At 44.6% G+C, this 25588-nt stretch overlaps 1 protein-coding gene across 5 annotated transcripts in view; it reads right to left on the bottom strand.

Annotated features, from left to right (window-relative positions):
* Positions 1 to 3086: 3086 nt before the first annotated feature.
* nlgn3a (neuroligin 3a) overlaps positions 3087 to 25588 on the bottom strand; it is a gene marked incomplete at both ends in the record, with an annotated part of 92383 nt that continues 69881 nt past the window's right edge. For all 5 annotated transcript variants that reach the window (XM_079228214.1, XM_079228213.1, XM_079228212.1 and 2 more), the window contains 2 exons: positions 3087 to 3930; positions 14434 to 15223. In XM_079228214.1, the coding sequence (XP_079084340.1) occupies positions 3087 to 3930; positions 14434 to 15223 (1634 nt within the window). The remainder of the gene's footprint in view (positions 3931 to 14433; positions 15224 to 25588) is intronic.

Below are 25588 nucleotides of genomic sequence, written 5' to 3' on the forward strand. Positions count from 1 at the left end.
ATTGAGCTTTGAATAATTCAACGGTAGCGGTGTCCTTGTGACTCTGAATAACCCACACACCTCACCGTGAACAGTTTTATTGGAACAATTTTCAACCAAATTGAATGTGGATCTTTTTTCTTCCTTTTTTGTTATTGTTAAATGACACATTTCAATGCTGTGAGCATGACAAACTAAATTCCTCCAACTCCCCTGGCTTTGAGGTGGCTGCAGAAAGAGACACATTTCTCAAAAGCGTGACATATAATAGAACTAACAATGTCTAGGTATTGGTAAGTTTAAAAATTATTTTGCTTTTAAGTAATTTGGGTGAATCAAATTGGACACAATCCAATTAGAAAGTTTCAAATCTGTTTAGCAGGCAGGAGCAGGAGCATTTAATAAAGTATTTTTGCTCATCAAATTGCAATCGATAATGTTTATTCATATCATGCCAAAAAACAATGTGACACTGATATTTCCACGAACAAGTTGAACTATATTAAATGCTTCTTTATGTGAGACAGCTCCAGGTAGAGACCAGCCTGCTTCTTTCCTCGTGGCTGAGGCTTAGCTGAAGACGGTTAGCTAATTAGGAGGTGAGGCCCATATATGGCACGATGAGCAAAAACGAGATGACTCATAAAAATCAGTCTCCGAGCAATTCTCCTCACATAACCCCGACTGGCAGGAACAGCGATGAGCTGACCAGACTGTGCTTCTCGCTCTGCTGCATCTCCAATCATTAAATACCAGGGAAAGTTGTAATGGAATACTTCATAAAAATGTTGAGGTCTATGTGCATGAGCTATCTACGAATTGCAACACTGAGGATCACTGGTCAGGTCGCATTACTGCACTTCGCTGTAGGACAGGAGACAATCTGTGCTACGCCAAGACACTTGATGAAAATTGTCAGTTTTACTCGCAGAATCAATAATAACTCCAGTTTTCTCCCCGAGAATAAAATATAATAGGATGCAATATGAGTACATCAAGGCAATCTCTTCACAATCTCCCATTGCTGCAGCACTACTTTGCATGAATTACAGTACAATCTGGAGTTATGCACGCAGATAGGCCCCAAGCTGTTAGCCTGTTTTTCTCAAAGGTTTCAGCAAGTGAAGAGGAGGGAGGCAGGAAGAGTGGGAGGGGAGAGGAAGGGGGAGGTAGAGAGGAAGTCCTGGGTGGAGACTTTCACTTGCTGCAAGAATGTTTCTTTTTAACTCATTCAAAATGGAAATAATACAAAGTCATAAAAGGGAGGAAAAGAACTTTGATCAAGAAGAGAAAAAAGTTTTGTAAAACTTTATATTATTCATTTTTTACAATTTTAATTTGGCACATGGCACAATCAGCATGTATGCATCTGGTATACATAAATAAATATTAAATATTTTATACATAAATATACATATAGAGCTCTTCCAAAGACACCTGGAGAAGTCTTGGCTTTTGGATGTTTCAAATGGCAACAACAATACATAGAAATTATTTGTGTTGGTGCTTTGCAGTCTGAACATTGTTTTAATTGTTTTGTAAGTGGGAGCCCTATACATATATGTATGTATGCCCATATTTATATATATATATATTCAAAGAAATACAAGTGTGCACTGATGGAGGTTTATTCAGTGCAAACAGGCCACTGTCTGCTTTTGAGGAAGAACTCTTACAAAGTCAATGGAATCATGTCAGTTAGTTCAGTTGAATCTGTAGCTATTTTTTTTCTCTTACACGTAAAATAATATATTTATTTTGTAACCTTTAAGCAAAATTAGACATATATAACTTTGAAAATAACGAAAGTGCTATTTCGCGAAGACATACACCCAGAGACGCAGCAGAAACACTACTGGTGGTGAACGGAAATCAACAACATGAGAAAGTACTCAGCCCCCAACCCCCACCACCCTCCCAAAAACCACATTATACAACCTACAAAAAAAACCAAACAGGTGCAACGACACGCGCGCGCACACACACACACACCGTCTCACTCACTCACACACACACACACACACACCGTCTCACTCACACAGACTCACTCGCTCGCCACTCTTGCTTTTGCAAGTTCCGACAATGAGTCTCTTCCTTTATCTTGTCCTCACACGCTTGCGCGCAAGGAACGAGAAATCATTTTCACATGCACACAAACACACAGGTGCTCTAAGCAGCATGTGTACGTGCACACTTTGTGGAGATATCAGATAGCTTAACAGATAAATTGGCTGTAAAAGATGCACTTTTTTTCTTAACAAAACAATCACAGTAACATAGTATTTATCTCTGCCTTCTCATCTCCAGGCAAGTGCTGTCCCAGACAAATCATTTCTATATGAGATTTAAAAAAAGATAACGCCATTTGTGTGGCTGTTGTGTTGGTACGCAACAGAAAGAAAAAAAATGAGCTGCTCAAAATGGGTTTAAAATCTCTACATCTGAATATCCTCTAGGTTCCCATCCTGGATTCAGTCTCTCATCTTTGAGTCGTATCGGTTTCTAACACACTCCACTTGGAATAGTCTCAGGGAATAGAAATAATGACAAAAAAGAACAAGCTTTGTAAGGCATTGAAACGTAAAACAAAACAAAGAAGCAATTAAAAACATTTGCGAATATTGTCGTAGAGGCCATTGTTCGAGATGTGTCTCCCGCAGGAGGAAGGGATGGGAAATAAAAAGCACTTCTCTTTGTTTTTGTTGTGAATTCAAGATAAGTGTTGATATCTCCTTAGTCTGCTTAAAAAGGCTTTTAAAATGATTATTTTAGAAAAAAACACTGCAGAAAGACCCCCTCCCCCGATCAGGAGAAGGGAAGAAGTTTGATTTTGGCAGCTCTGCACAACTTGACATCCATAGAGAGCTCTCAGCAACTCTCCTCGTAGTAAAAGTCTAGTTAAATCTCTTCACGTTTTAATCCGACTCATGCCCTTCCCCGCCCTCCCCCTCCCTGTGATATTTATAAAACACAATCCTCTCCTCCGTTCGTTCATCCTGCTTCTCCTCCTCCTCCTCCTCATCCTCCTCCTCCTCCTCCTCCTCCTCCTCCTCCTCCTCCTCCTTCCCCTCCTCCCCCGTCTGCACCGGCTGCCCCTGGCCTTAAAGCTATACGCGGGTGGTTGAGTGGGAGTGCGGCAGGCCGGTGGAGTTGAAGCCGGTTGTGAAGGTGTTGTAGGGGTGCAGATTGGGCATACCCACCAGGGAATTGGGGATCATGGTGATGGTGTTGGGGGTCATTAGGGGAATGTCGTCCGGAGAGCGCCGCAGAGTGAGCGTGTAGTCGGGCAGCGAGGCCAAGCGCAGTGCCCCCTCGTTGCTGTTCCCCGCCTCGCACTCATGGTGCGTCTGGTTCATCTGCAGCGACATGATCTCCTCCTCGGGCGCGTGGTGGCCAATGTCGTTGGAGGTGGTTTGGCGTTGCGGGCTGGGCTGCCCGTGGCCGGAGTTCTGCCGCCGCTTGTCCTTGCGGTAGTAGAGGGCTGCGAAAGCCAGCACATTGAGGAACAGCAGCGAGGCTCCCACAGCAATAGTGACACTGAGCTCTGTGGAATAATCCCGCTGGTTCTCCACCACTAGCGGCCCCGTCTCCTCCTCGTCACTCCAAGTGTCTTTGTCCTCACTGTTGTAGGCCGGGGACATGGGAGGCCGCTTGGTGTTGAACGGCCAGGTTTTCCTGGTGGACAAGGTGTTCTGGGTGGTCTCTGGCGGGGGCACTTTGGTGGTGGTGGAGGTGTAGTGGAACATGTCGTGGAGGTTGTACAGGTGGGGCACGAGGTGTTTCCAGAAGGCCACTTTGGTGGCGCGGTAGTGGTCCCGCACGCGTGGCTTCAGGCCGATATGCAGGTAGAGCTGGTCCTGGGGGTTGTACTTGGACCAGGCCACCTCTTCAAAGCGGTTGGCCTTGGTGTGGATGAACTTGGTGTCTTGGGGAACCGGCTTGTTGGGATCCCTACAGAAAGAGAGTTGACAGATGTGATAGTGTTAAATGAGATTCTGACAGTACATTTAATTATTCATACACCCACATGAATGTGGGAGTATGAAGAGCATGCAAATACTAAGAACAAAACATAACAGTATCTGTCACAGCATACATTTAGGTGTGAAGGGAGTCCAGCCACCACTGGTTCATTTATTGATCATGCTTGACAAAACCCACAACAGTGAAAGCAACTAACAGGCTACAGGTAATAATTGACCAATGTGCGTATGGTGTGGTATGTAATACACTTTCTGTAGCATCACCAGACACAGATTTTTATTTATTTCCCCAATCCACTTATATTGTTATTTGTACCACAAGATCTCCACAAGCCCGACCTCATCCCCTCTCAGTGACCTCTGTGTGAGCATCATGTGTCTCAATGTCTGTCTCATCCTTCCCTATCCTCTTACCCCAGATGTCGTTCTAAATTCATTTCTGATGCAGCCCACCCACAAAAACCAGGGCAGAGGCTTTTAAAGTAAACACATATGAATAAGTCAGCAGGCTTTAGGGCTCGCGTCAGGAGGCATCTTGTTGTTGATAATCCAACGCTGGTGGAGCCCCTCTGCTAATTGCTTAGGGAAGGCAGCACAGTGTGCATTGGCATCCAGTGTACGGATGTAAAGTGGACCATATTAATCAAGACACTAAGAGGGAACTGCAGAGGAGCGTGTGTGTGCTTGCAATACAAGGATGTTTGTGTGTGTGTGAGACTGAAAGCGAGAGAAAAAAGATATGTGTGAGAGTGTGAGAGTGTGTGAGCCTGAGCGAGAGAGAGAGAGAAAGAGAGAGAGAGAGAGAGATGTTCTGGATGCAGTACTTCTTCTGATCTACAGAGTTCACTGTTCCACCTTTCAGTTCTTTGACACGTTGCTTCAACACCGGGTTGGCCACCCATTTCAATTACAGTGACGCTATTGATTTATTGAATGAATTAACATATAGCAGTGTCCCACAATCACACAAGGCCATGTTGCCATACAATGTTCGGAGAGGGAGTTCTGCAGCTCTTTGCTGAAACTTTGGTACTGATGAAATTATTTTCTGTCAAGGAACCAGAAGAATAGCGCTGCGGCCTTGAAAACACAATAATTGATGTTGGAACAGAGAAGTTCAAACTGTATTGTTGGAAGGCGGCAAGGATCTGCACAACATTTTTCTAAATGTCATGAAATATCCCTTTGTGGGTCTGATTGCGAAATCAGTAGCAGGCAAAGTTCAAATTCAGTTCGGGGTATGGTGCCTACAGTGTTTTTTGGCACGGGCTGAAAAACCTCCAAACACAGCCAAAAGAATTAAAAGCCATGCCAGAAGAATTCACCCTCCAATCCTCTCTCCCGTTCGTTCCTCTGTTGTCATTTTTTCTTTTTCAGGTCAGTGCTTCTGGGAGCGGTGAGGGAGAGGGAGAGCGAGAGACAGAGACAGAGAAAGAGAGAGAGAGAGAGAGAGAGAGAGAGAGAGAGAGAGAGAGAGAGAGACAGAGAGAGAGGTAAAACAAATTGAGATGGTTGGAGCTGAATCCCTGGACCTGGGCCGGTGTCAGCAGAGCAGCCCGTAAATAACCTCTTTTATTAGGCCCGTAATGATCCCCAATGAATATTGACAGCCAGGCTATGATGACTTTGTAGCTGAATATCAGTAATTAAGTTTCAAAGGAGTGGGTGGTGGAGGTAAGGTCATATTGATCTCGCCGTGTGCAACATGCCAGAGAACAGGACGTCAATGGAGCAGCCTGAGACGTGGCTGTCTGCAGCCTGCGTGCTTCATGAATTTTCACAGCAGTCTTGTGTATGCTGTCACACACACACACACACACACACACGCAGGCGTGTGCGCGCATGAAAGCGAATGTTCTCCCCCTCTCTTTCTCACACACGTAGATATGCACGCACATGACAACAATGATGGGGGTGAGAGCAATCTCAGTTAATGGGAATTCCGGGCATTTCTATAACACTGCAAATGCTTTCTTTTCAGGAGGGTCTATTTGCCCCGATTGTTACAGCAGAAATATTGAAAAGGTACATGGTTGGATCTCACAAAACAATCAGTGTGTGCAGAGAGCAAAGGCGCGGTGGTGTGGAGGAGTTAGAAAAGCTCTTTGGTGGCTGGCTGGTTCAGTGCAAGTGAAGATGAATAATTTAGGGAACACAAAGAAATCAATGTGGCATCTTTAGTTAATTTGATTTGCCGCATTAGAGAACAACTGGCTGCCTTATCTAATTACACACACATATGCTTGGGTAATTGTTGCAAAGTCAATAGTAAACAGGCGGCATTCCTTTGAACAATTTCTACCACCGCTGCTCAACTCTGGGCTGAATGCTGGCTTTGAAGTCCTGCCCTGAGCTGTAGAGTTGGAGAGAGTGATCTGAGCTCGGTCGCTGCTGCTCAATTTGGTGAGGGATACTAGGTTACCCTGCTGCATTTGTGCTGAGGCTTACTGGGCGCTGTGTGATGCACTGTAGTCAGATACACTTTATAATGGTTCCTGAGTGCTGCGCTGCTGTGTTTTCCATCTGAACGCGGAAGAAATGGTGATGTAATCGTTGCTGATGTTTCCTGTAGGTGTTGGAAATTATAGGTGGTTCAGCTTTTAACTGTTCAAAATAATTCAATCCAATAGTTTTATGGTGAGTAATGTCAGACTGAAGCTGATGATCTATAAATCTTGCAGGTCATAATTTGTATTTTCCTTGTCTGCATGTGAGGACAAAAAAGATGAAGAACGTTGGACATAATCAAGAACAAAACAACAGCAAAGCACACAGACTTTGTTTGCAACACTCACAATGTGACGCACAACAAATTATAAGATGCAAAATATATTATTGTGTTCACTCTTTGCAGATAATAAATAAATAAATGAGGAAGGGTTGAAGCTGGGATACCTAAACCTTGCAGAGTCTTAATCTCTGCAGTGAGCTCCATGATTGTGTGTTGCGACTCTGTGCTCTCCTTTCTTTAAAACAATGTACCGACTATGATGCCAACTGGTCGCAGCTGAATACTCAGATATACAGACAGAGCTAAATAGAATTAAATAGTCCGGAAAGAGAAGTTTGGCGATAACAGTCTGCTGATCTTGATGTGCTGAAGACTTTTAGAAGTCACATCACTGTAAAGAGTTTTTGTCAGAGATAAAAATAAATAAAATTAAAACACTTATTGAACATTATCTTAAGCTGCAAGCTGAAATGAAGAGGTGTGTCAAGGGTACAATTACCCAATAAAAGGCTGCTTTTGCTTTGCCTGTTTGTTTGATGTGCCTGAATAGGCTCAAATTACAGCCATTTGAACCTCCTGGTCATAATTTCAAATATTTCAACCGGGATAAAACGCTGAACACTGTGTCGCTGTCAAAGCACTTCCCCGAGCTCGCCGTATGTGTTCAGCTCTATAGCAAACGCCTTGTTGGGACCTGTATGAACAGCCCTGGCATTATGTGATGTTTGTGGTCCTGTTGGGCTCTCAGAGCTCCCCTGCATTAGCTGATAGCCTGCCTCCTGTCAGACCTCCCACTTAATCCGGATGGTCATTGGAGCTATGGCTGGACTCCCAGGCAGAAGAGAGGGATTATTACACCCATAAAAGCAGGCGTTTTAATGGCCTTTCAGATTTTCTCTGATGTGTTCATATGGCTGCAGTACTATAAACCATCGCCTTCATCTCTCCCTCAGCTCCCCTCTCCCCTCGTGATGACCTGCTGACCCCTGCTAACCTTGGCCTGCCATGCGTGTTTAAAAGCTCCCATGTGTTTGTACCTGGGATTGACTGGGAGTTTATGTGTGTGCTCTTCATCTCCTGTCTGTCAGCTTGTGTACCTGTGTCTGTGTGTGTGTGTGTGTGTGTGTGTGTGTGTGTGTGTTTGTATTTGTGACGCATCATGCTGCAATGACCTCTGGGGCCACATAAGTGCAGCACTTGAACACAAGACATGTCACATTTCACAAAACAGTGCATGCAGGCCGTGCAGTGATGATGACGAGCCTCTCCAGGCTGATGTGAGAAAAAAATATTCTGTAAGTGTTAAACTGCTCTTCTATAAGATGCTGCAGCACCTGGATGACAGACGCGACTCCCAGCTCTACCCACACGTGTGGCAGAACGGGGGCCTGAGCTCATTACCTATTCTAAGCCCTATCTTCACGCACTGATGTAAAAGGTAGATAAGGGGGAAGAATGAATATCATTTTCTTTCTTTTTTCCATTTCCCATGTACCTCCTTCCCCTTCTCATCCTGATGTAATTTGAAGCGCTTGAATGATCATAGACCTAGCCATCACCAAATCTGAAAAGACACGTTTAGGTGCCCTAAGGCAGAAGACAAGAATCTATTTTCACTACACTCAGGGTCTCTGAGTATAGCTTCCAATATAAAACAAGGAAAACACATTAATTCAGTGGCACTGATGCTCATTTTGCGTAGCTGCTAAAATATGCAAGTTTTTATTTTTTTATTGTTGTTACTGTTGTGAAACAAATGCATCCCCTGAAGTTGTTTATCTACTTACCAGGTAACCCAAAGTAAGCAGCTAATTGTAATGTTGAACTCCAACAGAAGGTTCCCAACACCTCTCGCTGCATTCTGTGTACATTTTTTATAAATACACTCAATCTAATTCTCTTTGTAGACCTTGTCTCGGCTCGGTGTAGGGGGCAACTTCAGCACTGAGCGGGCAAATTATCAGGCCGTGCTCTTTTACCCTTTGTGTGGTTGCACGCTGAGGCAGAAGGCTGACTGATGCGCGGTTCATATTTAATGGCAGCCTCCGGTTCAGCAGGCTAAGTGATGCAGGGCGAGGCGCTGTGACTTTGGGGCGTGCAGAAGTGTTGAAGGACACAGCTCTCGGACCACTCCTTATTATGGACGCTATTGATTTGTTTGATTAGATGAGTGGCAGCAACCAAAATGCCTCCCACACCTTCCTTGCATCCACATTCTCCCTCTTGAAACCAATTAGCAGGTTTCTACCTCTATCTTCTCATGTTTTTAATTTACATTAAGTAAATATCCCAATTTTAATCTGACAACAGCATACACATGCAGATCTACTTCCTTTTCTCCTCCTCCCCTGCCACCCTCCTCTCATTACATGCAGCACACAGCATGGACACCGATCAATGGCAACCAGGCCCCTTAACAAGCCACACCACTTCCTTACCTTCTCTAATGCAAATCAGGATATTGGCTACAAATCTCCTATCAAGTGAGTGCCTATTTAATGGAGTAGCTGTGCTGTTCCACAATGCCGAGCATTCACAGAGTCCTGGTACAGGTTGAGTTGGTCCTAATGAAGGAAGCTGATGGGAACAGGGGATAATCTGGAGCAAGGACAAGGAGGGGGATCAGGGATGAGTGATGTAACCACGAGACAGCTGGGGTAAAAAAAAAAGAAGAAAAAAAGGCTAAAGGAGTCTGTGAATGAGGTCAGACGGGAAAAACAGTTGATGTATGCATTATTAGGGGTGTGCGATTGACAGACGGGAGGAGAACAAAAAAAAAAATCAACCTGCAGTGTTGTAAATCAAAGCGCTGGCTGTTTAACTGCACTGCAAACGCACTGTAGTTACTTTCATCTACATTTGTTTGGTCGACAGCCATTGTCACTAAAGACAAAGCAATCAATACCACACATTCTAGCTCATGTTGTAAACGTAAAACATGAGTATACTTCCTTTTTTCTTTTGTTTAGATTAATGAGAGCGAGGAGGATGGAGGAGAATAAGAAAAAATAATCAACACATGACAGCGCTCTGCTCTTTAGCTACTGAGCAAGGCCCCTGCGCAGCATGTGTTACAGCTCACACACAGAACAGGGGAACTAAGCAAGTAGTGGAAAGATGGACTAACATATTTATAGCACTAATGATATATAATGATTGATCTTTTCTGGGGCTTTCATCACTCTGTGTTCTGCCAGTGTTTTTGTGTATAGTTGCGCTACTGCGCTTGCATTTGTGTTCGAGAAGGTGTGGAAGTCGCAGGATGTGGACTTGCTGTAAAACTTTTGGAGAAACTGTTCAGAAGAAGTTGTTGTGGCAATAAAGCGCAGGCAATCTTTGCCTGTCAATAGTAAAACAAATGTTACAGCCAGAAAAATAACTCTGAGCTGAGTAAATCCCCGGCTTCTGAAAACATCCTGAACTCTCATGGTGTAAACACACGCTCTCACAATCGCACACACACACACACACACACACACACACACACACACACACACACACACACACACACACACACACACACACACACACACACACACACACACACAACACACACTAAGAAGATTTGACAGCATGCACTCTTTGTATGGTTTTATGCTTCGCTGACGCTGATGGGGGGGGAAGAAGAAAAAAAAAGCGCATGGGCAGGGATTTGCCCTGTAAAGATGACACACATGAGCGCCAGGGACAGGAAGAGCTTTGGGGCCAACGCTGCTATGATACACACTGTTGACATGCAGTCCAAGTGTCTCAACATCATGTCACACATGTTTCTACAGCCGATTTAGACAGGGGGCAGGAAGTGCGATCTGGGTCAGTTCATGACGAACATCTGGAAGGGGAGCGAGAGCTGCTTTACAGATATAGGGAAGATGGTTGTTGGACGATCTGCGAAGGCAAAGGGAATTCAACTGTGTCTTAATTAAAAGAATGTCCTCTCGAGCCAGACGATGTTGGGGAAGATATCTATATCCCCTAGTGTGGTCTAAATGAGGAGGATGAACTTCAGAATCTATGAGAAATATCTTGCATCCTCAATCCCCCCACCCACCCCTGAGGCGTTGATGGTAGAGTCCTTTACTTGGACTGGGGCAAAATTACCCTTTGGAGCAAACCGGCTGAGTTTACTATTATCCAGCAATCTAATCCCAGTCTCTTTACCATCTGGGCGCCTAATTGTGGTCTGCACCCCCCCAGTCCGGAGGCGACACACTGTATGGTGGATACTACCCTTAAATGATAAGGGCTAGAACCACTTTGCTCTCCCACAACTCTGCTTCTATTGTCTCAATAAATCAGTGGCATGGAAATCTACAAAACTGACACCCACTGTACTACGTTTCCATTTTAAAACGCATATCTTTTGCTACATTTATACTGAGCGTTCACACTACATTTAGAGCACCGAAAACACAGAGTTTAGAAACGCTACTGAAAGTCGTGTAGGTTTTCGTTCGCTACTTGTTTGGGTCTGAGCAGTCAAGACTTCCCTGATTCGCCATCATGACCAATGATTTGTAAGTGTTCATTGTAAAGTACATTTGATTACATTAGATTTTAGATCTTAAGTATCAAGCACAGCCTTTTATTATTAAAGAGCACTATAATACTATGTATTTTCTGCAATTAAGCATCCAAACTACTTTCTGTTTACAACGGCACCCGCATTCCCAGTGTATGTGAATAGACATGTGATATTTTCAGGCTTGTTGGCCGGATCAATTATAAAGCAATGCTGCAACGCCCGTGTCGGTGGAGATCGTTTTTTTTGTAAAACAAAGTAGTAGTGTGGATGTAGCCATAGGGTCAGAAGTGAAAGTGCTATTTCTTTTTTTTTTTTTTTTTGCTGCTTGCCAGGTTGAAGGCCAGGTCAGGGTTATGGAAGGCTTCCTGCCCGAAGCATTGTGTAAGTGAGTCAGAGTGGTTGTGGGTAAGACCGGCCGGCTGTCTATCATCATCTATGAGGATTAATTTCACTGACGTCGCAAGATCCAAGTTGAGAGTGATTCAGTACATAAGCACCGAGCATTGTTACCTTGAGGCCTCAAACCATTCTCATTAAAATTAAACACACTCGCTCTTCTTTAAACAGCGAATAATATTCTTGAAAGGACAAGGAAGAAATTCCATCTGTGTCTACAAATTGCAGCCTTGTATGTGTTGACACAAGATGGTTGCCCGGCAGGCAGTGGAGACAGCTGTTTTGTCCCAGCATCCTTGATGGACCTCAGTCTTTTCCTTGAGGAGCCAACATCAGTCCATCTGCACTAGTCTGCCATTAGCAGTTCAAGGAACTAGCAGAGCCGGCGGCACGTGGCTCAGCCTATCAGACAGATGTAAATGCCACCTGATTGGACAGCAGATGATATAGAGACAGATAACAAAAACAGAACAAGATTTCAGATTGCTTCCCATTCAGGGTGGGATCAATACCTTTCTGATAACGGGGAATGTCAAATTAAATTTCCGTTGTTGGAAATGATTACTACTAGTCATACAAAATGGCCATGCTTTGTGATAGGTGGGGGTGAAATTGAGCATTGTGGGGAGCGGGACTCACCCAGGGCACGGGTGATCGACTGGGTCCACGCTGAGGGAATCGATACCACTGAGGGCAAGAGTTTGATATGTCTCCCTGATAAGTCTCTGTGTCTTTTGGGCCTTGGTGTAATAGAGCATAGATAGTATTTCCAGCCAAATACACACACATGCACACAGAAAGATACAGAAAGGCAGGCAGCCATGCACACATACTCAACCCAAACAGGCAGCCAAGCACAAATAGCACACACTCTGGAGGAACATTTTATCTTCCTCAGATTCAATATGTCTCAGGTTTCCCAGAAAGTCCAGGCAAAAAACATCTCTGAAAAAAAACATGTTGAAAAATGCCTTTTCTGTCCTATACTATCCATTGTAGACCTTCCTTCTTCCTGCAGCTTCTTTTCTGTGGCACAGACATCCTGTTAATAGGACTGAGATAGGATTCCTCTCTGTGACTTTCTATTTATAACAAGTGTGTGATCACTGATTTTACAAATTTGCAAGTAATGTTGTAAAGTATTTTAAAGACAAGCTAATAATATGTGTGAATATGCTTTGTTCCAACTATCATCATTATCATTAAAAACTAAAACCTGTTTGATCTAAATTGGCACTAGAGAGGGATATTGTCTGGTCTTAAATTGGTATCGATTGGTTCCTGATTGCTCAGATTCATAATACTGTAATGATCCTTCAGCAGTCATTATGGCTATCAGTATTTCAATATCATTCATTCGTTCAACATTTACAGGTAGACTACCGCTAAATTACATTTCCTGACGTATAGCAATCTGCTAATGACGATTGATCTTTTGCATTGCGCGACTCCATCATGGTTGTGTTTCCATTATGACTGTAAAGCAGACAGATTAAAATGCTACGAAGAGTAGGCTGAATGTAGTTGTGTAACAGGGGTAACAGAGGCGACCCAATAGAATGAAATGCTGTATATTTTCGCAGTGTTTTACTTTCTGACTTGTTAGAGATTTCCAGTCTGTTAAATAATTAACACACATAGTTATGAACTGATATAGTCCATGGTTGGAGCTTTATATTATTGTTTAGTTTACATAATAAATTATGTAAAAAGGGGGATTGATAATATAAATCCTTATATTCTGCAGATATTCTCCATTACTCTTCATGCCTATTAAAGTTCAGGTCAGCGAGGTCAGTATAACACAGCTATGCAGCTGGAGTTGGTTGTGTCTATGAAAGGTCCAGTTCTCAAGGGAAGTCAGTCACACGCCTGCGCACTTCAACACTCACAACTGTTTATCAGTATGTTGACATGAGTGAAGCAGACGGGTCGTTGCACGGTCCAGTCTTGTGAGAAAAGATGAGAACACGGGATTCTCCTCCTCTTGACAGGATAGAGCCAATCAGATGTTAGGACGAGGCGAGACGAACCTGTGACGATAACCTGTGTATGAAAGGCCCCACTTCCGTTTGGGGGGCAGTGGTTCTGGACCCAACCTGCGTGTTGGCCGTACCACTCACTGCTTTTGCAATTGCAGCGCTGAGTACTTTGCTTGTGATCATTTAGTAAATAAATATAGAGAACGAGAGAAGTTGTTGAACTGAGTTCTTCTGGAGGCTACACCAGGCATCCAATAATTAGCACGCATTAACAACTAAACTCACTGCAGCCAGTCCACGACACCTGATTCAATAAATATGTACCAGTTTTTGGAGGTCTGGTTGCTGGCTAATGCTGGTGAGTGGCTTGTCACTAAAATAAGAACAACTGTCCACCTTAAAGGTCATCCCACCTTAAGTCGGTCTTGAGGAGTTGTATCATTTATTCCCCTACAATTAAACTGTACACAATGCACTGCTACGTTCACAGCTATTACTGATACTCACGGTCACACAAATGTTCTCTTTCTCTCTCTTTGCCGACCCCTTACTCTAATATTACGCCATTAACCCCGCTCGTTAACCCCGCTACATTGATCCAGATTGATGGATCGTGACACCCTTAGTACCATCGATCTCACAATTTTCTCTTCCTCCAGATCGACTATTAAAAGTATACCATGATCATATTAAACACAAATGCAAGGCACACTGAACACTGGTGCGTCTAGTTAAAATGAAAGAGGGTTATTGATAAGAGTACCAATAAGTATCGTTACAGATAAGCAGTATCCGTATAAATACCAGCTGGGACAACTGATGAAAACATTTACTCACCCAGTCTTGGCAAAGTTGGTCCAATAGGTCATGACCACAGCACTGAGCATTACATCATTCTTTGAGAAGTTACAGGGGAAAAGGTCAGTGGGACCAATCATAGGAATTCCGAAAACATAGGGCACCTCGTCCCCGTGGGCGGCGTCTGACCAGGCGGGCTTCATCAGGCTCTGGCAGTGGTGGTAAAAGGCGTAGAAGTAGGTGGGTGAGCCGTAGCGAGCGTGGAGATCAGCCGTCACCACCGAAGGCTCCACCCACTGGTGGTCGGTGAACAGAGCCACGAGCGTCTTGCGCCTGGTCTCTGGATTGTCTCTGTCTGCCCAGTCGGTGTACATGAACTTAATGGTCTCCCTCAACGTGTCCTTGCCCTCCGGGTACCCGTACAGACTGTCCACAAAGTCGGACACCGAGAAGTCAAAGTCATTTCCAGACACGCCGTCCTCTGAATCCACCACGTTCTCCACAAACCGCAGCCCTTCGCCCTGGTTGACCCCCAGCATGATGTCATAGTTGAGGAACTCGCCCTGCTCCATCAGGATCTCGGGGTCGTCGGGGATAACATCCCCATCGATTACAGGTCCAAAGGCCACGTGGTACCTCGCTGGTTGTATGTCCTGCTCCACCAGCTCCCTGGAGCTCTTCTTCCTCAGACAGTCCACCATGGCTAAGGTGTCCAGGACATTACAGCCCACCTTCTCCGACAGGAGACGCGTATACTTGACCGGCTGGTAGTTCACCGCCCAGCTGGAGAGGGCTGACCCGCTCTGAATGATGGCTCTGTGGAACAGACCTGCACAAGGACACAGGAAGAAGAGACAGGATGATGTTCAGTGTGTCACAACTACAGAGGATAATTCAGTTATGTGCTTTACTACATGATTGTTAATGTTGTTGCTGCCATGATCAAAAGGGGTCTGTCAGCTACACAGTTGATAAGAATAACAGAGGCCAGACAGAACAAGTCCTTGTTGCCACACAGAACAATAATGGAATCATGGCTGTGATAATGAATGTGCAGATGGCCTGGTCTCTCAGACAGCTCGCAGACAGAGAAGGGAATCAGTACTCTGTCTGTCATCTTCCCTTCTTCCATCCATCTCTATGCTCTCTCGATATTAATCCCTGTATGTTTGTCAGAAGCAGATGCTGCAAATATGGCTCGATGGGTTTTGTTGCAAATAGAGTATGGACTATAACATACCAGAAAATCAAGTCCTATGAAATGCAGAAATGCAGTAAGAGTCAAATGTAGGTGTTCGTGAATCTATATAAACCCTGCACACATGCCATCCCCCCTGTTAATGTACTTTTCAAGGTAGCTTGAATTGGATGAAGCTCAAACACTGCAATTATATACACAGCTGCTCCCTTTTGCAGTCATTACATACACACACAGTGCCTCTGCATCAGTTATGCCTTGAGCAAGTTAAAAGTCATTTTTACCTGAAAGATCACGAAATTCTACAGTTTGTGGGTGGATTGCTATAACTAAAACCAGACTCCTACTCCCTGCATATGCAGAAGGAATGGAGCCACACACATTCACCTGACAATACCATCATGCACCATGGTGGCACACAATGCAAGAAGCTGAAGAGAACTCCACAGTTTCCTGCTTCTGATCTACAGAAATAGACTTATGTTGCACTAAGAGTCAACAGAGCATCTATTATGTGACTCTACATAGGAGCTTGGTGTTTGTGTGTGGGTGGGCTTTAAAGGGGGGCGGAGGGGGTTCAGAAACGAAGGCGAACAAATCTACTAATCAAATTAAATTACATTTTAGTCGCAGTGCAATATGAAGGAAATCTTCAATGACTTTTCCCCATGAGGAACAGATCCCAAACAACAAATATCATTTCCTCAGAAATAATTAAATTGCATCCCCTTTGAAAACAAAACCTCCTTCCTCCTTACAGACAGTGGAGTGAAGGTGACATGGTAACCTCTCTGTCTCGGGGCCCTCCCCCACATTGTCGGCAATGCCTCGCAGTCTCTGTTTGACAGCACCACTCATCCGTCCTCCTGATAGGCTTTTCAAAAATCACGAGTGCTGTTTTACCAATCTCAAAGAAAATCAGAGACCACTTCACCATGCTGCTTTATTGCTCATGGCGGTTTCACTGCCAGAGTCTTCGAATAGCACTGAACTCATAATATTGAAAGCTCCAGAAATGGCACGCATAAAAAAAAGAAGTCAATAGAAGATCACACATTTAAGCCACAAAGGCTAGCAGAGAAATATACAGGCACGTAGACTCAGTTTGAGATATTTCAGTATCAGTGTGGGTGGCTGTGTTGAAGTCTTTGTGTTTATGAGGTAAACAGCAGACTTAAGTGCCAGATATATCACTTTGGTATTCTTAATCAGAGGCGGCGGGGGGCTTATTTCTTCTTGGCGAAGATGAAGCGTTTATTTACAGAGCTATTTACATTTATTTGTTCGCAAGTAGTAAGTAGAATTAATGTGTCTGGGTGAGTGAACTGTGAAATGTTTCTGTGGTGAGTGTGTTTACTGGTATAAGCCAAAATCTGTGTATTTGAACAATGAGTTTGGGTCTGAACGCGGCAGCTGTTGGCAGCGAAGATTTCACAACATGTTCGAATAGAAGTTTTTTGATTTCACCGTCATGAAATAAATGTTTCTGTTTTTCTGTTTCTGCATCATTCTACATGGAAGAGCTCGTCAGCCCTCTGTGGCCTTACAAGGACGCTGACCTTCGAGATGTCCTGTGGTTGTGTGTCTCTGCAGGACGGTGGCCTGTGCCGTGTCCCAGGGAGCGGGAGCAGATGTTGAGGGTTTCACCCACTTGAAAGCATTAGAGGGGGCAGCCGCAAGATGAAAGATGGCTGCTCGGAGGCAAAGAGGGGGGCTAGGGCTTAATCCTGCAATCCCTCCCCTCTCCTCCTCCTCTCCTCTCTCCTCTCCTCCCCTCGCTCTTTAGTAGTATTGCCTCTCTTCACATCTCAACTCAAGATTGCGCTGTGCAAACAGAGCCAGTCATGGTGCAGGGAGTCTGTCCAGAATCCCAATGCCGACAGGCCACAGCCACTTTCTAAATGTCTTTGATCAGAAAGTTGCTCTAGGAAAACGTTTGCCAGCAGAGCAGCTCCTGTGATTGGCAAGGCGATTTTGACAGACATACGTATATCAAATCCGTTTGCCGTAATTGAGGAGAGCGGCTTGAATGCAGCTAGGCTTGGTCAGGTGTCTGCCTGAACCCACAGATGACTGACTGCTGAGGAGGCTGCAGCCAGGTTGACACCGTTAGATTTATCTCCTGCTTTGGTTGATGAAAGGGAGGACGAGTGACTGATGCTTTACTATTGTTTGTCGAGAAACATATAAATCCAGCGCACATGAGCTGTCAGCGGACTGATAAATATGCATTAGAGCTGTGTGTGATGAGCCCCCACTGTGGTAGGAAGCTCACGGGGGAAGGTCAGGGAGAGAGGAGAGAAGAGCACAGGCTCTCTCATCCACTGAGGGAATCCACTAATTATCCATACTGGGAGGTGTACGTGTGTGTGTGTGTGTGTGTGTGTGTGTGTGTTAGTGCACGTGTGTGCACGCACGTGTATTTATGCTGACGTTGATTGATAAGACACAGAGGTGATGAATGGACCGACAGACGACAGGCATCATCATGATTGGGGTTAACCATTTGTGACATTGTTTTGTCTTCAGTATCGACTCACATCCCAGAAAATTAACGGGAAGGGCATGACGCGACACCATCAACATGTGTGTCACATTCATATCTTGCATGTTTTACTTTAAAAGCAACAGATAGCCCTATCATTATCTGCCTGTGTTTGACATGCGAGAATCCGACACCCAAACTACGAGCAGATCCATCAAACCATAGTGTTGCTGGCAGATTGAGGTCACGCTGAATTATGACTGGAGCTCCGAGGTAATCACTCATTGGATCCCTGCTAAAAATGCTGTTGCGACGCTCTGCAGCCGCCTCTGCGCTGCGGTGTGCCGACCTCGACCGCGCTGCCCTCTCACAAGACACCCGTTAAATGGGCATGCAGTTTAGGCCCTGGATTGGCTGAGTTTCCTGCGGAGATAATTCACCGTAAAGAAAAAAAAGCTTGACCTTGAGGGTATGACGACCACCGTATAGGGGAGAGAGCCACAACCCACACACACACACACACACACACACACACACACACACACACACACACACACACACACACACACACACACACACACACACACACACACACACACACACACACACACATACATAAGCTTGAATAAACACAAGTTTAGGCCATGCTTTGGCAATATGGATGAAAAGCTGACAAACCAATGCCAATGTCGCACTAGTGGGGAGAGAGTAACATGACGTGGCTGGATCACTGCAAATGTATTACGTGGCAACTATGGGCATGTGTGAGTGTTCAGTCTGTGTTAATGGACAAGGATGTTCTGTCGGTGATGATGCCAGTAAGCGCCGTAAATGACTGTACTTTGTAATCTGGAACAGCTGGCAGAAATCACTGAAGCATCAGTGGTGAGTTTTATCAGTCTGGCCCCGGAAATAAATGTGACTGTAATATGCATGCTGCAATAACCACTACAGGCTCAACAATGTCCTCCACATGGAAACACTAAAAACTTTACAAAGTCTATCAGATGACCTTGGAAGTTTGGATTGGCCAAGTCTCATTTTATAGGTCAGCGATTAATTTTCTTAACAGCATTCCTCATGACTTTAAGAGGTAATAGGATAGAAAATATGTAAAGCAGCAAAGCTTATCGGAATTCTTCTCAGACACATAAAAGCCATCGCAAGAGAGAAATAACGTGGCCACAGCGACATGTCCTTCCTTCCCACAACTCCAACTCAATCTTGTACATGCCTTTTCCTCGTCTTTCAATCCGTCTCTCTCATCTCACTCTCCGTGTCTCTTTTTCTGAGCGACCATGCTGAGTCCCTCCCTGCTGATTATTAGACATAAGCTCACGTTCAGCAGAGCCTGAATCCTCTGAGCCATCTTACCTCTACCATCACTTCACTGTAAGCAAATCTCCACAGACCCGTGGACTGTGCCGAGCTCCCTCTGTTGCAAACATTTCTCAGTCAAACTAGGCTAGCACTCGGTTGGACACACTCAATGTGTTGCTCTGCCTCTGTTGCTTCATTTCACTCTTCTTCATTTTCTCTTTCTCGGTGCTGTTTCTTCCCATTCTTTCCTACATCCAGTATATATATTTTTTATCCGAATGATAAAGATATATGACGCTCTCTAATCCCACTTGATGTATTTGAAGCCAGCTGGGAGATGAACACTTATATATTTTGCCTAATTATACATCCTTGGCCACTTGCAGCCTCACAGGGTTAAAGCTGCTGTCTCCATGGCTACAGCCTACAGTACCACAGGCTGCATCCACTTAAACACAAGTGCCTCTGGTGTGATCATGCATTAGTCCATGGATAATTTCACGTTGGTCTGGCAGCCCTGAAACAACACCTACATTGTTTTTCTATTTCATAAAAGGTTCTGTCCAATATCGAACTCATCAACTTCAAAACCAACGGACGCACTGATGGAATCAGGGAAAGGGCAATGCTTTGCTTTCCGAGACAGTAGTGTCTTTGAATACACTTCCTGGATTCCCTCGGGCTCCAGGGATATACTATAAATTAATGCACAAGATAATCCAGGCAGTGTGTGTGTGTGTGTGTGTGTGTGTGTGTGTGTGTGTGTGTGTGTTCGTGTGTGTGTGTGTGTGTGTGTGTGTGTGTGTGTGTGTGTGTGTGTGTGTGCGTGTGTGTGTGTGTGTGTGTGTGTGTGTGTGTGTGTGTGTGTGTGTGTGTGTGTGTGTGTGCATGAGCTTTAATCCAAGCAAGGCTGTTATTTGCGGTACTTATTTGCTTAAAAAAAGACATAAAACGGCCCAAATAGAACTCACTGCTTATGATTCATCGTGTGCATGACTTGTTGTCTTGCTCTTTTATGACTTTTCTTGTTACCTGGCTTCCCATGTTTCCTCTGAGCCAGATTTCCACTGTGCTGATTTCATAACAAATGATCCAAAAGAATAGCTGCCAGAGAAAATGCATCTTCATCCCAGAAACTGACTGTTTTGTTTTGCATGGATCAGAGCACAAAAGCGAACTGTTGCCTAATTCCGACAACACTTAAGTTTGTCTTCCTTTCCGGGAGGTGTTGTAGCAACATACAAGTGAAGAGCAGTGGACTTTGAAACAGAAGGACTGCCCTGCTCCTGTTTCATCATGTCCATATGGAGAGAGTGTTTGAGGGGCCAGTGTTTTCATCCATCAGTGTGAGACATGCTTCATGCCAGCCCTATATAATGTTGTTTGAAGCTGTTGGTCTCCTGCTCCAGTCTCTGTAGAGACTGCCTGCTTGCCTGCAGGCTGTGGCTTCGGCCAGATAAAGAGTTTGATCCATGTGGGTGGATGGAGGGAAGAGGGAGGGAATGGGAAAGCAGAACAGAGGAGAGACAGATGAGGAGGGGAATAAAAGACAAAAAAGGATGGGATGGGAGAGGAAGATGGAGAAGAAATGAAGGTATGAGTACAGGAGAGGATAACAAATGGCAGGAGGCAAAAGGAGAGGAGAGGAGGACAAAACTGACCCCATTGACAAGCTGTAGCCAGGTTGCAGGATCGATGTGTATCTGAGGCCAGCGAGTGTGATATCTCCTACTAATCACGACGTGACATCCACTGGTCAATACCACAGACTCCAGGCATCATCATCACGCGCAAGCTGGCCTGCCTCGGTCTGCATGCACAGCACAACAGGGCCACTGCTCCTCCTTGACCTCATCAATTTGGCTGCTAATCACAGGCATGCACACCACACCTGAGTCCAACAGTATTTGTAGACTAATTCTCAGGATGTATTTCAGCCTAGAAATTAACATAGGCGGTGATTTACCTATCTGCATCGGGACATTTCAGATTGCCAGATTGCCGTTTGCTGTAAAGCAGATTAAATTGAAATTTCAAACTTTTCGTCCCTTCTGTGTTTTATTCTCCAAATATGCCAAATTGGATCTGGTACTCTTAGGAGGATAACAATGCTATTTCTTTTAAAATCGTATGTGATCCAGTTATGGTGCCCACAGATAGAAGCACAAGCTTAATAGGCATGAACCCATTCACTTATGCCAGCTAAAAAACGTCTTATGCCACTTAAATAAAGTAAGGGCAGCTTTTACTGTACTGTACTTTGCTGGTAAAGTGTGTTGAATTGCAGGGTGCAAGTGGGCTCACCTTTCTTTGGATGACATTTGGTGACTGACAAAGTCATGCAGTATATTCAACATATTCTACAAGACATACAAGTCACGCTCTATATACAGAAACATTGCTATCAAGGAAAAACTACAAAATAGAAAAGTTTCAACAACGGAAAGAGGACATCACTAAACAATGTTCTATCATTATCGATCGCGTGTGCACTTAAATCATGGCAACAAAATGCCCTTTACTGCATTTACTATTCCTTTCCTTTTTCCTGTATTTTTGGGGACATTATCTGTGCATTCTCATGACCACTCATGCCTGCAAATATACAAACCAAATTGATTTCTGTCCTCCTCTTCCCTCGCAGCCTCCCTGCCAAACCAAGAGAAACAGAGAGGCTGCACGGTGAATTGTCCCATTTGCACTCATGCATGTGTCACTAATGCTGCAGCCTCTGAAAAGCATCGAATATTATCTCCGTGTCCTTCAACTGCGAGCTCTCTTTGTACTGTGGCATTCAAAGCAGTATTCACCGAGCTCCCTCCACATTGCTGCAGTGCTTAGATTGGCCTGATAGCTGTGTACGCACAACAACACGCACTGTCAGCGAGCCTTGACTAGGCGTCGATGTGAAAATGGGAAGAATAATGAGTTATTACAGGGTTATCAGTGTGTATCTCCATGTCATGACTGTGTAAGCGGCTCTGCTAATCTCATTAGATGGGACAAGTTGTTAAAGATGTTTTCTGATTTCCTCCCTCTTCTCCTGCTGCGTCCACAAATAGATTGCAGATCAGCGCGCTGAGAGGAAGTGCCTTTAGCTCCCAGAGTAACTGGTTTTCATCGGAGAATTGTGGCTGCTGTTCAGTAACCGTGCAAACATCTGACTCCTGTTGTTTCTAAATATATGCACCATGTTTTACACCCTATCTGCATTGTATAGCAGCCCCATTGCTTGCTTTTTTTAAATATATGCAGCAAGCAGTGACAGCAAAAGACAAAGGGTGCACTCTCTTCAAGGAACCAAAGTGCCATAAGTACAAATCAGATGTAAAATGTGTTTCGCAGGGGCGGGTCAAAGATATAAGTCCCACACAAATATGACAATTCAGCCATGAAATGTGGAAGGATGGGAAGCTTTTATTCTTGGCGACATCTTGCCTGTGAGAGCCAGATGGGATGGCTGAAACTCATTTTTTGGACGAAGCAAAGCCACGGAGAGGGCGCAGTTGCATTTGTGACAGACAAATTATCGCAAGGGTGTACACCCCTTTGGGGAGGGGACTCAGAGGAATTCAGAGCAAAGAAAGAAAGAAAGAGTGGCAGAGAGAGAGAGAGAGAGAGAGATAGAGAGAGAGAGAGAGAGAAAGAGACCTCGGCCTAAGTGCCTAAGTCTTGCAGAACAGATTATCTGTGCACTGTAGGGTTGCAGGAGGTGAAACTGAGATGGATACACACATCCCAGCCTAAAGCAGGAGGTGGGTGGAAGCTTACTGCTTACCCTGGCCCTTTTCACAGTCTTCCAATACAGAAGATCACTTGCTTACAAGCCTTTGAGTCTGGTTCAGAAAAGGATATGTCCCCAATTTACATCTGATTGTAGCTTACATACAAAGGCAAACAATTTAAATGTGCATGGTGATCATACACATTTTGGCTCAGCTACACACACTCATCCTCTAAATATTGACTGTTTCTAGAGGGAAATCCAGTTCTACTGTAGCTACACAGAAAATATAAATATAATACATGTACTGTATATTATACAACACACCCACATAAATGATCCCAGCGTGTACACACACACACCCACACCCACACACACACACACACACACCCACACACACACACACACACACCCACACACACACACACACACACACACACACATAACTCAGGAAGCTCATTAGGCACCACACACAGAGCGCCCAGTAGGCAGCAACCTTTTTTCTCTGACCAAGAACATCAGCAACTCTTTTAATCCAAACCACCATTAATAAAGCAGAACCAGAGAAGACGTTAGGGGCGAAAAAAGTACTCCCCTGGATGTGCTGTAATCATGCACCCCACTCAAAAAATATAGTGGCATTAGAGACAGTCCCTCTGTTACCAAAACCTTTAAGGTCTGTGGTCACACCACCAGCAGCAGCGTCCGAGCTGATTAACTTTTGTGCAAAGCATGAACGAATGAAGGCTGGGCGCGGGCTCCAACAGTGTAAACATATTCTTCTAGCTGTGTCTATGACACTCTGTGTGTTCCTCCCTCACAGCGCCTGACACCACTGTTCCCCGCTCTGCCCATTGTGCCAGTCGCCCTGCAGCAAGAAGCCACACAAGCTCGATCTAATTCAAGACGGCACACCATGCAAACAGCGGACCAAAATAGGATGGATACGCCTCGCCCTCGCCGCGCCCTCATTCTTAGACACGCATTAAAGATTGAGAGTGAAACTCAGGCCTGGGATGGGACGCCGCTCCGAATGTGATCCCAGCACCTGACTGTGGAATTACCTGCTCAGCGGAGGACTGCTGTGTTGGTGCCTTTATTGAATGTGTGTGTGCTTCTGCTTGTGTGTATGAGTGGCCTGTATACTGTGTGCTGAGAGAAACCCAGTTGAGAGATAGCAGCACTGTCACAACAGCCCATCCCTGGAGAGCACTGTGTCTGCCTCCCCTGCCTCATTCTTCATACTGTAAACTCCTATTGAGTCAATTACTGTGACAGTCTCTTTAGTCACCATAGCCACTTACTGTAAGTGGACATTGAGACAATTGGGTTATGACATGTCGTACTGTATGTCCATCGGCAGCCGCGGCTCCCAGTATTTCTACTTGGACAAATCAAGTCAACTGGAAATCCCAACAATTAAGAGCTATTTGTGCAGCCTATCTGAACTCAGCATTTGGCCACTGAGCATCGATCTGCTGCAAAACTAATCTCAATCAATCCGTTCAAATGTTTTTTTTATTTTGATTAGGGACTACGTTGGCTTGCTGAGATGTTGACTTTAGTAATAAAGACTAAAAACGTGTTGACCAAAGTGTTCATCAGTCTGAGATCCTTCAGTTCTGCCTCCTCTAAACAAAAGCGTGCTGACTACGCATTTATCTGCGCTACAAACTAGAGAATACGTCTTAGCAAGACAAACAGACAGTCATATGGATGAACTAGGCTGCACACATCTATTCTCATTGTGTCACAGACTGAGAGAGGAGGGAGGGGAAAAGGGGGAGGTCATGGGAGGATAAGAGAGGAGGAGAAAGTTAAAAAAGAAAAAAGCGAGAAGACTCAAAATTCCATAGTGGGTGCTATTGTCCCAGTGGAGTATTCACAGCAGGCAAATGCTCTCTGCATAAGAAAATGGCACTCTGCATGCTAACTGTGACTTTGCATTCATTGTGAGGAAGACACAGGCATTTCAATGCATTGGATGACTCATGCAACCATTTCACATCTATGCGCTGTTCTCGAGCTCAATACAAAGGCTCTGAGATGATTTGGTTGAATTACACGTCTTAACATCAACATGTTTATATACATGACATACCAGAGATTAAACTATTTTCCTCCTGAAGTAGATTTGTCAGACCTATTCAACAACGATATGATTAATCAAAGACGATGCCAAAACCTCAAATTTTGTTTTATTTGTCAAACTGTCATTCTTTATGACAGTTTAAGCCCATGCAGTGGTTAACCAACGTACATTACTACGCTAGTTCATGGCTAAGAAGCTTCAATGGCTTTCGGAACAGTTTGTGTAACCCAGGTTAATAGAACCTTAAACAAATAAAACAGGGCTCTCAAGTTTTTAAGACAGGTCGCTTGCTGGTATGAGTGAGAGAGAGACAGGGACAATACAGCGCGAGCGCGGTAGATCGCGGGAGACGAGCGAAGGAGAGGTCGCAAACGA

Source organism: Taurulus bubalis, assembly GCF_910589615.1.
Source record: "Taurulus bubalis genome assembly, chromosome: 13".
Lineage (NCBI taxonomy): Eukaryota > Metazoa > Chordata > Actinopteri > Perciformes > Cottidae > Taurulus > Taurulus bubalis.